The sequence below is a fragment of the Rhineura floridana genome, chromosome 15 (assembly GCF_030035675.1).
Source record: "Rhineura floridana isolate rRhiFlo1 chromosome 15, rRhiFlo1.hap2, whole genome shotgun sequence".
Lineage (NCBI taxonomy): Eukaryota > Metazoa > Chordata > Lepidosauria > Squamata > Rhineuridae > Rhineura > Rhineura floridana.
The window spans coordinates 29,770,301-29,784,638 of NC_084494.1; the positions used below are offsets into that span (position 1 = coordinate 29,770,301).

General features: G+C 42.8%; 1 protein-coding gene across 2 annotated transcripts; it reads left to right on the plus strand.

Moving 5' to 3' along the window:
- Positions 1–5,024: 5,024 nt before the first annotated feature.
- Positions 5,025–13,413, plus strand: LOC133370610 (ly6/PLAUR domain-containing protein 5-like). Of its 2 annotated transcripts, XM_061597172.1 has the most exons (5): positions 5,025–5,168; positions 6,815–6,967; positions 8,931–9,116; positions 10,753–10,884; positions 11,472–13,413. In XM_061597172.1, the coding sequence occupies exons 1-5, from the start codon at positions 5,090–5,092 to the stop codon at positions 11,954–11,956; spliced, it is 1,035 nt and encodes a 344-aa protein (XP_061453156.1). In that variant the 5' UTR covers positions 5,025–5,089; the 3' UTR covers positions 11,957–13,413. The 2 variants fall into 2 exon arrangements, with proteins under 2 accessions (XP_061453156.1, XP_061453157.1); XM_061597173.1 differs by lacking the exon at positions 6,815–6,967.
- The last annotated feature ends 925 nt before the right edge of the window (positions 13,414–14,338 follow it).

The window sequence follows — 14,338 nt, forward strand, 5'->3', positions numbered from 1 at the left end:
AGGATGGGAATGTTCAACTCTAACTCCCATCAGTCTCAGCTAGCATGGCCAATGGTCAGGATGATGGGAGCTGTAGTCCAACAACACTGGTAGGTACCCAGTTCCCCCATCCCCATTTTAATGCAATCGACACTGAGCAGAATAGTTGCACTCTTTTACTCTGAGCTGTTGATCCTTATTCATTATTAATTACCTCATACCGAGCATTTCATGGGAACTCTAAGAAACCAAAAAATCAATGCAGTTTTGAAATCACTGGTTAAATTCAGTGCAGTTTTGAAAGATTCTGCCTGCCATCTTGATTCAATATGATATCCAAAGACAGACATAAACCTCCTCCTTGGTCTCTGGGATAGAGATGGGGGAGAAATTTGATTCAGTTTGCATTTCAGGCCTAATTATCAAATTTGCACTTTCCAAAACCAAAAGAGAACCCAGCCATCCTTCAAAATTCGTACGTACCTGAATTTTGTGATCCAGTTCTCCAACCAAACAATGATGATAAGAATGCATATAGTGTGCCTAAACACGGATATATTAGTGCAAATAACATACAAAACATATTATATGATGAGAAATTGCTGGCAAATTGTACAAAAATGTGACAATAATGTCTTCTATTAGGAGAAATTTGCACGAAAATGCTGGATAATTTTCTTGAGGATTTTTTTTAATCGTAAATTGTTGCAGAAGTGTGGAGAACCGAATTTAAGATTGGAAAAATGAGAAACTGAGAGAACCCAAACTGACAGGTATTTCCATCCCTACTCAGGGGCCATCATGCAAAATTTGGTTACGATGTCTTAAAAGATGTCCAAATGCACAGCAAACAAACCAACTGTCCCAAAATTGTTCCAAAATACATAGTAGATTATTTTATTTACTTATAGTATTTATACACCATTCTCTGATAAAGTTCTCAGGGCAGCTCACATTTCGGTCAGTGTGAGCCAGGCTATACGTAAGGCCATCTCCAGTAGGCCTGGGGAACACTCCTGTCTGCAAACCTGGAGATCCGTTGCCAGTTATTGTTGACAATACTGAGCTAGATGGGCCAACAGACTGACTCAGTATAAGGCAGCTTCTTATGTTCCTATGATTTATCCTAGAAATGATACCTCAATAGATATAGGGGGTGAGGGCAGGCACTTACGGCTTGTATACTTTCTGTGGCTGGGTTTCTGGTCTAAGTGCCTGGGTGCCCCTGGGAAAATCATAACTGCATTTCCCAGGGCTACTTCTGGGCTACAAGGTATGTGCTACAGCATCACAGCTGACTCAGGGGTATATATTCTCAATCTGTATGTAATGTAGACCCATCCCCTGATGGCAGCATAAAAATTTGGCAACTGTATTTTGACAACATGTAAGGTTGGAGGGGGAAGTTGAAATGAATTCACCCATGGTTTTCTGCAACAGCTCTTTATTGGGCAAGTTCCTGTTTTTTGTTTTTGGGGTTGTTGTTTTTTGCACAAATGAAATGAAGCAAGCTGGGTTCAGTAGGCACTCCCTGGGGTGCTCTTGCTCATATATGAGAGCCATATGAACGGCTCTCACCAGCAACTGATTTGCACTAGCTGGAAATCACATTTTCCTATTGGCTGGAATAGTGGGAGACTATAAGCTGTTAGCAGAAGTGCTATCTCAGGAAAAGAGTCCAGATGTATTATGCACACATGTACAGTGCCTTGCAAAGTAATCAGACGCTTGACAAATGCTCTCAAATTACTGAACTACAAATGGTACGTTGTAATTACATTCTGTATGATATTTTATTTTGAAACACTGAAACTCAAAATCAATTATTTTAAGACAAACATTTCCAAACATAAAAACAATGTCACCTGACAATGATTGATTTTGAGTTTCATTGTTTCTAAATAAAATATCATACAGGACAAAATTATAATGTACCATTTGTAATTCAGTAATATGAGAGACCTGGGAACTACTTACCCATAGAGCCTCTGTCTTCTCAGGATTTAGTTTCAACTTATTGGCTGTCATCTAACACACCACTGCATACAAACACTAGCACAAAACCTACGCAGCCTCACCTGGCTTGGTGCAGAGAAAGACACCTGATGACACCTTGCTCCAGGTCTCCTAAAGACCCATCCCAATGGCTTTCTATAGATGTTAAACATCATTGAGGGGGCAAACTAGAACCACATGACATCCCACAGGCCAAGCCAAGGGGTCAAGCAGGCAATGCCACTTTCTGGTAGCCCTGCAAGTAGAAGCCAAACCCCTGCAATACCATGCCCCCAACTCCTAACCCACAGAGTTGCTGAAGGATACCATGGTTGATGGAATCAAAAACTCTGAAGAGATGGAGGAGAATCAACAGGGTCACATTCTGCCCATCTCATCAGGGCAACCAAGGCTGATTGATCCCAAAACCAGGCTTGAACCTACACTGGAATGGGTCTAGAACATCTGTTTTCACCAAGAGCACCTTTCCTAAGAAGGAGATATTTGCAACCAGGCAGTCATTGTTGCAACCCTCTGGGTCCAGGGTGGATTTTGTTTTTCAGCAGTGGTTGCACCACAACCTCCGTCAAGGTGGTAGGCACCAGCCGCTCCTAAAACAATGTGTTTACCATCCATTGCACCCATCTGGTTAATCCCCTCCAATTAGATCAAACTGTATGCTGTTAGTGGCAGTCTAGCAACATCTGGAGGTCCACCCCTGCAGTAAAGCTTTATTGAGAAATAAACTACATCTCTTCCCCACTCACCACTGCTAACCCATCCTTTATGGGTGGGAGCCTTTTTTTCATCCCGGGATCTTAGCTCCTTCTGGGCAATGTTCCAAGGATCACATGGGTGGTTGGGGCCAGTAGCAAAAGTGGGTGGAGCAAGGAATGGAAATGTTACCGTTGTACAATCAGCTAGTTTCTACACCTACTGACATGCCCCTCTCTATTCTCCATCCAGACAAGCAAGAGGCATGATCAGAGTTCAAGGGCACGTTCCAGCCAGGCAAAAACACTCAGGGGGTGAGGGATGTGGCCTAGGGAGAGTTCCAAGGGCCAGACGGGGGGGCCCTGAAGGGCCACATTTGGCCACTGTGCCTGAGGCTCCTTTTCCTCTGCCATAGTCCCTTGCATTGAACAAGACAAGATTGGGGAACCTTTGGCCCTCCAGATGTTGCTGAACTACCACTCCCATCAGCCCTAGCCATTGGCCATGGTGCTGATGGCAGTTGTAGTTCAGCAACACCTGCAGAGCCAAAGGTTCCCCTCACCTGTGATAAGGGAATATGGATGCAGCTGCATTTGAAAAAGGCACTCTATCCAGCCATTTCTGCCCTAGAAGGACAGAAGTCATGTACTCTCCAAATTGTCCAGACTATCTCTGTTACACAGCAAAATACTGCTGGCTCCAGGGATGGCCACAAATGCTCAGACACACAATCAAAATAGTTGGGGAGGGGGAACTAAATGGTTGATAATGTGCTGCCTTTTAATAGTAGCCCCAAAACTGCCTTGTGTTGCTTAATGGTAGGAACAGTCCATGCCAAGTTTTCCTGAAGTAATTTACTTAGTGATGCCCACCAATTTGGATAGCTTTAAAAAGCATTAGACAGATTTACAGAGGATAAGGCTATCCCAGAGCTTGGAAAAGTTCCTTTTTTAAACTACAACTTCCATCAACCCCAGCCAGCATGGCCACTGGATTGGGCTGATGGGAGTTGTAATTCAAAAAAGTAACTTTTCCAAGCTCTGCCTATCACTGGCTACTAGAAATGAAGGCTGTTTTCTGCCTCCCCTGTTGGAGGCAGTATGCTTCTGAATGGAAGTTTATGGGAATCACAAGTGCTGTTGTGCTCCGGTCGTGCTTGCAGGCTTCCCAAAGGCATTCCCAAAGGCATCTAGCTGGCCATTGTGCAAGCAAGATGCTGAACGAGATAGGGTTTTGGCCTGACCCAACAAATATATATAAAAAATTTTAAAAAGATGTAAAGATTTCAAATTGCAGACTGTCAGCAAACTAAGATGTTTTCTTAGTTGTCCACATGAGCCTTGGGCGTAGAAAGGTTTTTCAACAAACAGCTGAAGGTTAAAATAGAAGATGCCTGCTGGACTTCAACTGGAAGAATATTCCATAGGAATGGGCCAGAGACAATAAAGGCTGGGTTTCATGTCAGTGTGAAATGAGCCTCATCAACTCATGGGACAACCTCTGATGCTCCTACAGATGGTCTCAGTGATCAAACCGAGACATAAAGGTTCAAGCAGTCCCTAAAGTACCCTGGGCCTAAGTTGTTCAGGGCTTTGTAAATTAGTGCAAAGACTTTGAACTTGGCTCGATAGTAAATGAGCAGCCAGTGCAGATGTTTTAACAATGATGTCACATGTTGTCAGTCATGTACCCCATCTGTCTGGGCACCACATTCTGCACCAGGTGGAGCTCCTGAACCAGATCCAAAGGCAGCCCCAAATAGAGCATGTTGCAATTATCCAGCCTCAAGGTTGCCAGCATGTGGACTATAGTGGTCAGACTATCCCTGTCGGGGAACATATATCTGGCAAACCAGATGAAGCTAGTAAAAGACACTCCTAGCCACAGAGGACAATTGGGCATCTAGTGACAGAGATGTATCCAGGAGTACCCTTCAAGCTATGTACTTGCTTCTTCAGAGGGAGGAAGAACAGGCAACTGGCCTGTCTTCCAGACACAGAACTAAATCACTCAAAGGGCCTCCATCTTGCCAGGATTCAAGCAAGTTTATTGGCCCTCAAACAATATAAAGTCGTGTGTGAGTGCTTGCATGTGTGCATGCAGTTTTCTGGATCTTTTTTAATGTTTTGCATCTAACTACTTTTGTTGTCTTTGTTACTGTCAGCTGAAGTTTGTTGCTTACTGTTTGCATATGCCTTGTTACTCTTTGCTTAATCCTGTTGGGCCACTTCCCTCCTGTCTCTCAGGAAGTCACTCTTTGCTCAATCTTTGCCTAGCATGTTTGTGTGCGGTATAAATAACCAAATAGCCCAAGTATCTCAGATCGCAGACTGCTCTCCTTTTCCTCCGCTGTTCATCAGGAGACTGGTTCTTGCCTTGTAGCGACTTTTCATTTTAGAGCATGAAGGGTACCACATTGAGAGGGAGGACTGTAATAGCTCTACTGCAAGGATGCCTGGTGATGACCTTGCTTCTCTCAGGTACCACTTACCGACATTGACATTTCCTCTAACTGCAACATCTGGGTGGTTGAGTGCCACGCAGGGATGGAAAGAGCTGCCAATTTCAGTTCTCTCACCTTCTCATTCTTCCAGTCTTAAAATTGGTTCTCCACATTTCTGCAGCAATTTTTGCATGCATGTTTGTGTGTAATTTTTTTAAAAATCCTAATGAAGATTTCCCAGCACTTTAGTGAGAATTTCTCCTATTAAGCACATTTTTGTATGCAGTTTTGTACAAATTTTTGCAAGCAATTTCTACTAATAGAATGCATTTTTGTATACTATTTTCACTAATATAAATCTTAAATTTGGTTCTCCACATTTCTGCAGCAATTTGCATTTTTTTAAAAAAAAAACCTTGTGAAAATTCTTCAGCATTTTCATGCAAATTTCTCCCAATATACACATTTGTATGCAGTTTTTATTAATGTAGACATTATTGCAAACAATTTCACCTAATGGAATGAATTTTTGTATGTTATTTTCCCTGATATATTCATTTTTATGCACAGTTTCCCCTAATACATGCATTTTTGCAAACATTGCTTGGTTGCAAAATTCAGATAAGTGTGAATTTTGAAAGATGGCTGTGTTTCAGTTCTCATGTTGTTTCAGAAAGTGCAAATTTAATAAATTTGGCTTTAAATGTGAACTGAATCTAATTTGTCCCCTAATTGGTTTGAAGCCAAACAAGGTTACTGAGAAACAAGAATGAATCCTGAGGTATATAGGAGTACAATACATTGAAGAGGGGGGAGAGACAAAATGGAACAGCTCAAGGAGGAATATGCACAGTCAATGTGGTCTCCAGGAGTCATCAACTGTGGAAACCAATTCAGGTGGAAAATAAAACCAGAAAACTGGGGACAGAAAATTTGTTTTGCAAACATGTGTATATTAGGCAAAACTGCTATCAACATGTGTATATTAGGAGAAATTCACTGAAATTCATGAGAACTTCCTAATATGGAAATGTGGGAAACTGAATTTAAGACAGAAATAAGGAGAAACTGAGAAAAACCAAACCAGACAGATTTGCCTGTCACTAACACCCGCAGATTAAAGGATCTTCCAGACCGGCTGTCTGTTGAGCAATCATGCTGACATGCTTGCATAAACCTTGCACGGGGGTTACCCAACTTTGCCTGTTTATTGAGCATGCTATGTTCACAGAGAGGTTATTAAAACATTAACAGCTAGTAGTTTGCTATCCCGCACTTTCCAGTAGTGTTTCCTGTCACTTTTCTTATAGGACTTTTTTGTGCGGTTAGAAAAGTGATGGGTTAATTGCTCCAGAAAGTGCAGGACAACAACCAAATTTTGCGCAAACAAACCACCCATCCGGAAGAGCCCTAACATTACGCTTACTTTTGATGCTCAGCTCTGGAAAGAAGAAAGGAGTTGTCATTGATTGTAACCGAGAAGGGCATGGCTGCTTGCATATTCTGTGATCATGTTGCACATGCATGGATGGATTGGTTGCAGACTTCTGCCTCCTGAGAATTTCTGCTTTCATTTAAAAGAGGGGAACAAGTTTCTAGTCCGCTATCATTTCAAGGCAGAAAGATATTGCTATGACATCTCCATGATCTTATCCTATCTCCCACATTTTTGTCACTTTTCAGGGACTTCTGCCTTGCAGTGTCTTAGCTCCAGCTCCATTGAGCATTTCAACTCCAGAGGCACAACCACTCCTAGTTTATCCACATATAGTAGCATTATCAACTGCTCCAATGACGAGAATGCTTGTGTAGAGGCACAACTCAAGCTCAGCATAGGTAAGGAAAGGCCTAATTCTATTCCAGCTGGGACCCAATATGGCTGCTAGATGTTTGACATCCCAGGCACTCACTGGGAGAGGAGACGTATGTAATTACTTGCAACCTTTCATATTCCCAGTGGGACTATATGACAATGCCTGAAATGACATTTTGCTTCAGAATTGGGGTATTTAAAATCCATTTGATACATTTTATTTTATTTTTGCAGATTTTAGAATTTGTGTACAAATCCACACACACACACACGCACATTTTTTAAAAAACCACTAGCTGTGCTGAGAGTTATCACAGGCCCAGTTCATATGTAACACTAAACAATGGTTTAGTGCCAAGATGTTGCTGGGACTGATAATCCATGACCATTGGACATGCTGGCCAAAGCTGATGGGAGTTCAGCATCTGAGAGCCAAGGTTTTCCCACCTCCAATGTAGTGTTATGGCAGCATAACTTCCACAGGGTTTGAAATCTTGTCTTGTTATTGTAGTTTGATATCCTAGTTTGTTAATTAACCAAAGTTAGAACAAACCACAGTTCCGCAGGTTGGACATCACAAAGAACCTCAGAAATGAAAGCAGAAGCTTTTGATCTCCTTGTGGCACAAATAAGGGAGGTGAGTGGGGGGGGGTGCAGACCTGACATTCATGCTCCCATAATCCTAACCCATGGATTATTATAATGTTGCATTTGAACTAGGTCTCAGCACACTGTAGGACAGGGGTGGGGATAGGTCAGTCTGTAAGTTGAATGTGACCCTTAGTACTCTGCCTTGCCTAAGGCTATGTCCCCTCTCCCCAGACCTTGCAACTCCCTGGCTCTGCTCCATGCTCTCCTCATCTGTCTTTGCCAGGTTGGGCTAGGTCTTTGAAGGACAATATGCTTCTTGCTTGCTTCAATGGAGGATGGAGAGGTGCTTGGGTGTAAACATCTCTGGGTTTTGTGTGGCTAGGAGGATGCAAGCTGGTAAGAGTTACATCCATTGCTCCATCAACATTTGCCTCTGCCGTAGTGTATCACTGGCACGCAGTCTCCAGATGCTTACCCAAAAGGGAATGCAGACCTTGGGCTGAAAAAGGTTCCCCACCCATAGCATAGGTAAGGTGCTAACAGTATGAGATGTCAGTTGGGAGGCCTCCATTACTAATCTCATTTGAGACACAAACACACTAGGTGGCCTTGGATCCAAAGTGGATGTTATGTCAAATTATGGATATGTTTGAATGTCACAAAAGAAAAACAAAAAAATCCTATGGTTCATCATGACAAGAACAAGCTTAGCCAAGTCTCTGGCTTGCACCTTCCCCTTCCCTTCTCCTCTTCAGGTGCAACAGAAAGAAAAAGGTTGGAAGCTTTTGCTTATTTTTATTTTTTTGATAAGCCCCAGCTTGTCATGCCATCAGAACCCAAGAAACTGTGGTTAATCTTAATGTTGGCTTGTACAAACTATAGTTAATATTAACCACAGTTTAGGGTTCAGACATAATGCGTTAATTAAAATAAGCAGCAAAAGCTTCCAGTTTCCTCCTTGCAACTGTGCCAGAGAAGGAGACGGTAGAGGAATTGTGCAAATCCAAGCGATGCCTAGGCATGTTCCACCAGGATAAACTGATTTATCATGATGTCCAATTGCAGCCTCTGTCTCCGCTGCTGAAAACCGTAGACATGCATTTTACTCCATCTCTGTAACATAAATAAACACTTGCCTTTATTGTGATGTCGTGGTGTTCTCAGTACCAGAAACCCCCACACCCTGCATCAAACTGTACTCAAACCTGCACAGAAGTCCCCTGGTTTTCCTACCTGCAAAAGCAGGGAGCTTGGTCTCCCCACCCCTCCACGCACAAAACAAATCATGCAAGAATCGCCCCCGAGCAAAATTTGTCAAGATAAGATCTTTAGAACACTCTGCCACTGCATCAATCTACTCCTTGCATATGTCCATATGTATTTTTTCTGCTTCAGATAAAAATGCTCTGGTAGTGATCTACAGAGGCTGCGCCAACAAGGATTTTACGGATGGAGCAGAACCAGTCACCATTGGTGATCGGCACTTTGCCATCCAGTCCAATATGATCTATTGTCTCAATGACCTTTGCAATGTGGAAAAGACAAGGAAGAATGTTTCCGAGACCCATGGACAGGACAAAGGTAAAAAAAAAAAAAAAGGCCACTTGAGGGGAAAGGAAGAACATGCCCTTTTCACTTCCTGGGAGTAGTTCCCAACAGGAAGGCTTAATTTTGGAGAATTCTGGTACAAATGGCCCTAGTCCTCATCTCCTGGTTCAGAAAGTAGTTTCCTTTGGATTTCATACTTCTCCAAATTTTGCAATAAGAACAGTTCTTGGTTCAAGAAATGTACAAAAATGTGTATTTCAGGATAAGAATATGGTTAGAAAATGCATGGGATTGTATCAGAGTAGGCCCATTAAAATCCATGAACATGACTAAGTTTAGTCCATTAATTCCAGCGGGTCTCCTCTGAGTAAAACTCCATTGGATACAACCCATGCATAGTTAGATAGCATATGTATTTAGGTATGTATTTTGGGATAAAATAAACTATGAATGTTCATGTCTTTAAAAAAAGAAAAGTGTTGCAGACCAGCATGGAAACAGGATGGAATTGCCTTATGAACGAACTCATGTGAAATTGATTCTGATCCCCAGTTGTCATGTATATTTCTTTGGCAGAGCTCTTGTGCCTTTAACATCTACATAGCATGCAGGGACTCAGCACAACAGGCACAGCTCTTCCTTGCATGGAGAGACTGGGTTTTAGCCAATGCTAGCCATGCTCAAAATAGACACACTGAAATGAATAAACATTGGGTCCATTAATGTCAATGGGTCTACTGTGGGTAGAACTGGGTTGGCTACATTTAATGGGTCTACTATCAATGGGTCTACTGTGGGTAGAACTGGGTTGGCTGTGCTTCTTTGGATTTCTTGCCATGTGCAGCTATTGAAGAGAACGGATGGATGAATCTGTCAGTCTCGCTTTCTCCCAGTTCCTTATTTTCCCAATCTTAAGGTGGGTTTTTAAAAAACATTTTTAAAAACATGACAATTAGTCAACATTCTAGGGCACATTTCTCCTATACACATTTATGTATGCAATTTTGCCTAATACGAGCCACATTTGTGTGTGTGTTATTTTGTGCACACTTTCCCCTGAGACAAGGGTTCCTAACGTGGGGTCCATGGATGGGCTTCAGGGGGTCCATGAAAGGGGTGCAAAAAGGAAAATCAAATTCCAAAGAAATAAAAAAAATTGTCCATAGCTTTTCACCAGATTCTCAAAGGTTCCATGACACCCAAAAAAGGTTAGGAACTACTGCCCTACTATATGCATTACCCCCCTCCATTTTTAAGTTGGAGAGATGGATCGCAAAATTCAGAGAAGTGCAAACTTTGATTGATAGTTGTATCTCGCTTTACCTATTAGCTTGTATCCAACTAAGTTTTATTTGTAGTAGACCCATTAAATTGAACGGACTGAAGTTAGTCATGACTGTTAAGTTCAATGGGTCTACCCTGAGTAAGATTAACATGGATACAACCCCTATTTTCCAAAAGTGCAAATTAAGTAGGTTTGCATTCAAATGCAAAGCAGCACAGATTTCTGTCCTGTCCCTATTGAAGAGACGGGAGCCTTAGCAAGAAAAAAAGAGGGGGGACTCCAGTAAAGGGGAGCCACCTCTTCCAATCCAACCCCAAGTCAGCAGCTTCTGGGACACAAAATGCCGTACAGGCCCCTTGTTCTTCATTTTCAATCTTATTCAAGGGCCAGAAGCAAGCGGCTCCAACCACTGTTTCTCGGGCTTTGCTCTCGACCCCAATGACGTCATCTTGGAGAGGGTGACCTGCAGCAAGGACTACAACCATTGTTACCATGGTAACACCACCATCACAGTAGGTAAATATTAAAAGCAAAGCCCCCCCCAAACCAGTCCTTGGGGTAAAACATGTCTCGGTCCCCAAACTTTTGCTTGTGATGTTGTGAATGTGTTGTATGCAGTTAAGATATATTTTTGAGGTTGGGATTTGTGGGCAGAGGAAAAACACAAGAATAATGTGATTTAGAGTTTTTCATCCGACACCTCTCTGAGGCCTTTCCACACATTGCTTTCCACAGTAGGTGGAGCCAGAGCCAATGACAGGCCGAGTCAACCAATTCTCATTTTGACCTCATCGTCCCTCCTGCTGAGTTCTACAAGGACTGAGAATTTGGGCCTATTGAAAAGTGGGATACTGCAACAACATTTCTGCAAAATAAAAATAAATAAATTGCACCCAGCTTTAGATGTAAATGGAAGTGGCAGAAGGCCCCTTTATGAAGGCAAAGGGACACTGCCTTTGGATGTAATTATATTCACGGGTGTGGCTTACCCCTTACGCCCCGGGTCCTTCCTAATCCCTATGGCATTGGATTGCATTCTGGGAGAAGTGGGCCAACATCACTGACTCCTCACATTCCATGCCTCTCTTCTTCTCCTACAACAGGACCTCTCTCCATGCCCATGTTCATCAAGACCTGCCAGCACCCAGACTGTGATGTGCCTCAGAGTCAATCCTTTGGCCTCATAAGGATCATCAGCCAGTGGGGCTCATGTTGCAGTGGCAGCTATTGCAATGGGAAGGAAGTTGCCTCTCAGAGCCAGAACATCAGCACATCAGCTGCCACCAATGCATCTTATGGTGTCAATCACACCACCAGTTTCACCAAACCTAATGCTGAACATGGTACAAACTCTACAATTCCTGGGATAGAGACTGTGGCACCTAGATACCACTGGAAGTCAAACACTAGCACGAGCACCACCCTGGGACCATCTTATGATGAGTATGATGGAGAAACCAATATCTATGAGGACTTAGTTCCCACAATTGTTCCCCGAACACGTGGGTCAGCTCCTCAAGGGCCCGCCCTTCAACTTTGCCCCCTCCTGGTAGCCTTAGGAATAACAGTCCTTGGGATATGGTGGTGAGAAATGGGATTTGGAGGCACCTTGACTTCTGGATCCTGTGCTCAGGTTTGGAATGGCTGTGCTTTAGAACAGGAAGGGAGGGTGGACGTCAGGGCTCCTGGGCTGTGGCCTTTCCCAACCAATCCTCACAGTGGTGCTTGTATCTAAATTAAACTTTTGTTTCAGATAACAAACAAGCAAGCTAAAAAATAGAGTACTCCATCAGAAAAGATAGCACTTTCTTCTTCAATTTGTTCTACCCCTCTATTTGCTGGTACCCCACACTCTCACATGCTCTCACACACAAAACACACATCCCACATACATCATGCACACGCACAGAAGCATGAAACTGTCCCTCCTCAGACGAGGCATGCAGATCTACTGAGGAGGATAGATTAACATGCCACCCTAGCCATTAAATGATAGATCTGGTGACTGGGGATGGGGTGATCGGCATCCTCATCAGGGCCCTGGGCTGGGCGGAAGGGTTTAAAGTGCTCTGCCCACCCCCTTGTGGTTTATTTGTTGGTGTTGTGTTAACTGAGGAAGGGTCATAGCTCAGAGGCAAAGCAGCTGCTTTGCATGCAAAAGGTCCCAGGTTCAATCCCCAGAATCTCCAAATAGGGCTGGCTGGCTGACACCCTTGCCTGAAATCCAGGGAAGCCATTGCCAGTCGGTGTACATGATCCTAAGCTAGATGGGCCCATGGTCTGACTTAGTATAAGGCAGCTTCCAATGTTCCTGTATTGCATTCGTCTTTTAAAATTGGGGGAAGGGGAGAGCTTTGTTTCAGATAAGTACTGCAGAGCTTGGAAAAGTTACTTTTTTAAACTACAACTCCCATCAGCCCCAGCCAGCATGGCCACTGGATTGGGCTGATGGGAGTTGTAGTTCAAAAAAGTAACTTTTCCAAGCTCGGGACTTTGCCTTTGTCCTGTTCCATCTCGGTGTCAGGAAGGGGAATGGTGACGATCAGCAGCAACCAAATCCTGATGCCTAGTTGCAGTCTGTTTTGTTTTAGTTTTGTTTCACAGATGTCTTGCAAGGTCCTCACATAGGAGCAAGGCATAAGCATTAAACCACCGAAAGGAACAGACACACAATCTATTAAATTCACTCTGGATTAGATCCAGACTTGTTCGTACTTAGAGAGCAGGCACATTATATCCGTGGAACTTAACAATCATTTGCACAGATGTTCAAATCGGTATATTTAGAGGAGAACAGGGATGGCTAACACATACCCCCAGTTTGAGAGCCTGACCCTCAAAACAATTTTCTGCTTCTCAAGATTGTTTGCTGATATTTGTAGATATAATCTTGTAATACTGTGTGTGAAATTGACTCTCGAATGTTGTTACTTTTGTGGGGGGACTTTTATTTTGAATCATTATAGGGTAGCAATGTTACTTTTGTTATATATTTTTGCTGTTGCGATGCGTTGTTAACTGCCTTTGAGTAGAGGAATATGGAAAGGTGCTATATAAATTTTTAAAATGAAATGAAATTGCTTCCAATCACTGAAAGGCCTGGGTGGTTCCAGACAGAGACTCAGTACTGCAAATGTGTCGTTCAGATATCGCAAATGGGTCATTAAGAACAGGTGTCATTCTTTTAAAAACTTATTCAGTTTTCCCCAGAAATAGTAAATCTGGATTGAGGGAGGAATACAGGCTGGTACTTGGACAAAAATGACATCATGTAGATGCTGCCAAAAACTTGTATGCATAAGATGCCCATTTCTCTCATCTGGATTTACTCCCTTTTGTATCTCTGCTTTGGGAGAAACGAACAGATAAATTGCACAATTGTAAATTGCACCCAGTACAGACACACTGCAGCATTATTTACCCTCAGATAGGGATGGGGGGAGAAATTTGATTAAGTTTGCTTTGAAAGTCAAACTTACCTAATTTGCACTTTCTGAAACAGGATGTGAACAGGAACGTGACCATCTTTCAAGACCCACGCTTCTCCAAGCTTTACAATGCCATTCTCCAGCCTAGCAATGTGCACAACAATGTGTAAACCAGGGTAAAGTTTGCATATATACAAAAATGCATTATATTCTAGAAAATTGCTTTGCGACAATGTGCCTATTAGGCAAAATTGCACACAATCACTGTGTATATTTGGAGAAACCACCACAAAAATGCTGATGAATTTTCATGAGGACTTTTAAAAAAAACAATTCCCAAACTGATATGAAAATGCCAAGAACTGAATTTAAGATTCGGAGAATGAGAAAGTGGGAAGATGCTGAAACCGACATATTTGCTCATCCCATCCAGCAGCAGAGGCTTATTCTTGTACCTCTCCCATCTGTCAATGCCCTGGACTCACCTTCCTCAAATTCAGAAGTGCAGGATCCCTTCATGACAGTCACAGCCACATCCTTCC

Excerpts from the sequence above, each read along its gene's own strand:
- LOC133370610 (XM_061597172.1), top strand. The coding sequence starts at position 5,090 with ATGAAGGGTACCACATTGAGAGGGAGGACTGTAATAGCTCTACTGCAA. Across the intron at positions 5,169-6,814 it reads GATGACCTTGCTTCTCTCAG|GGACTTCTGCCTTGCAGTGT; the intron begins GTACCACTTACC and ends GTCACTTTTCAG. Across the intron at positions 10,885-11,471 it reads TAACACCACCATCACAGTAG|GACCTCTCTCCATGCCCATG; the intron begins GTAAATATTAAA and ends CTCCTACAACAG.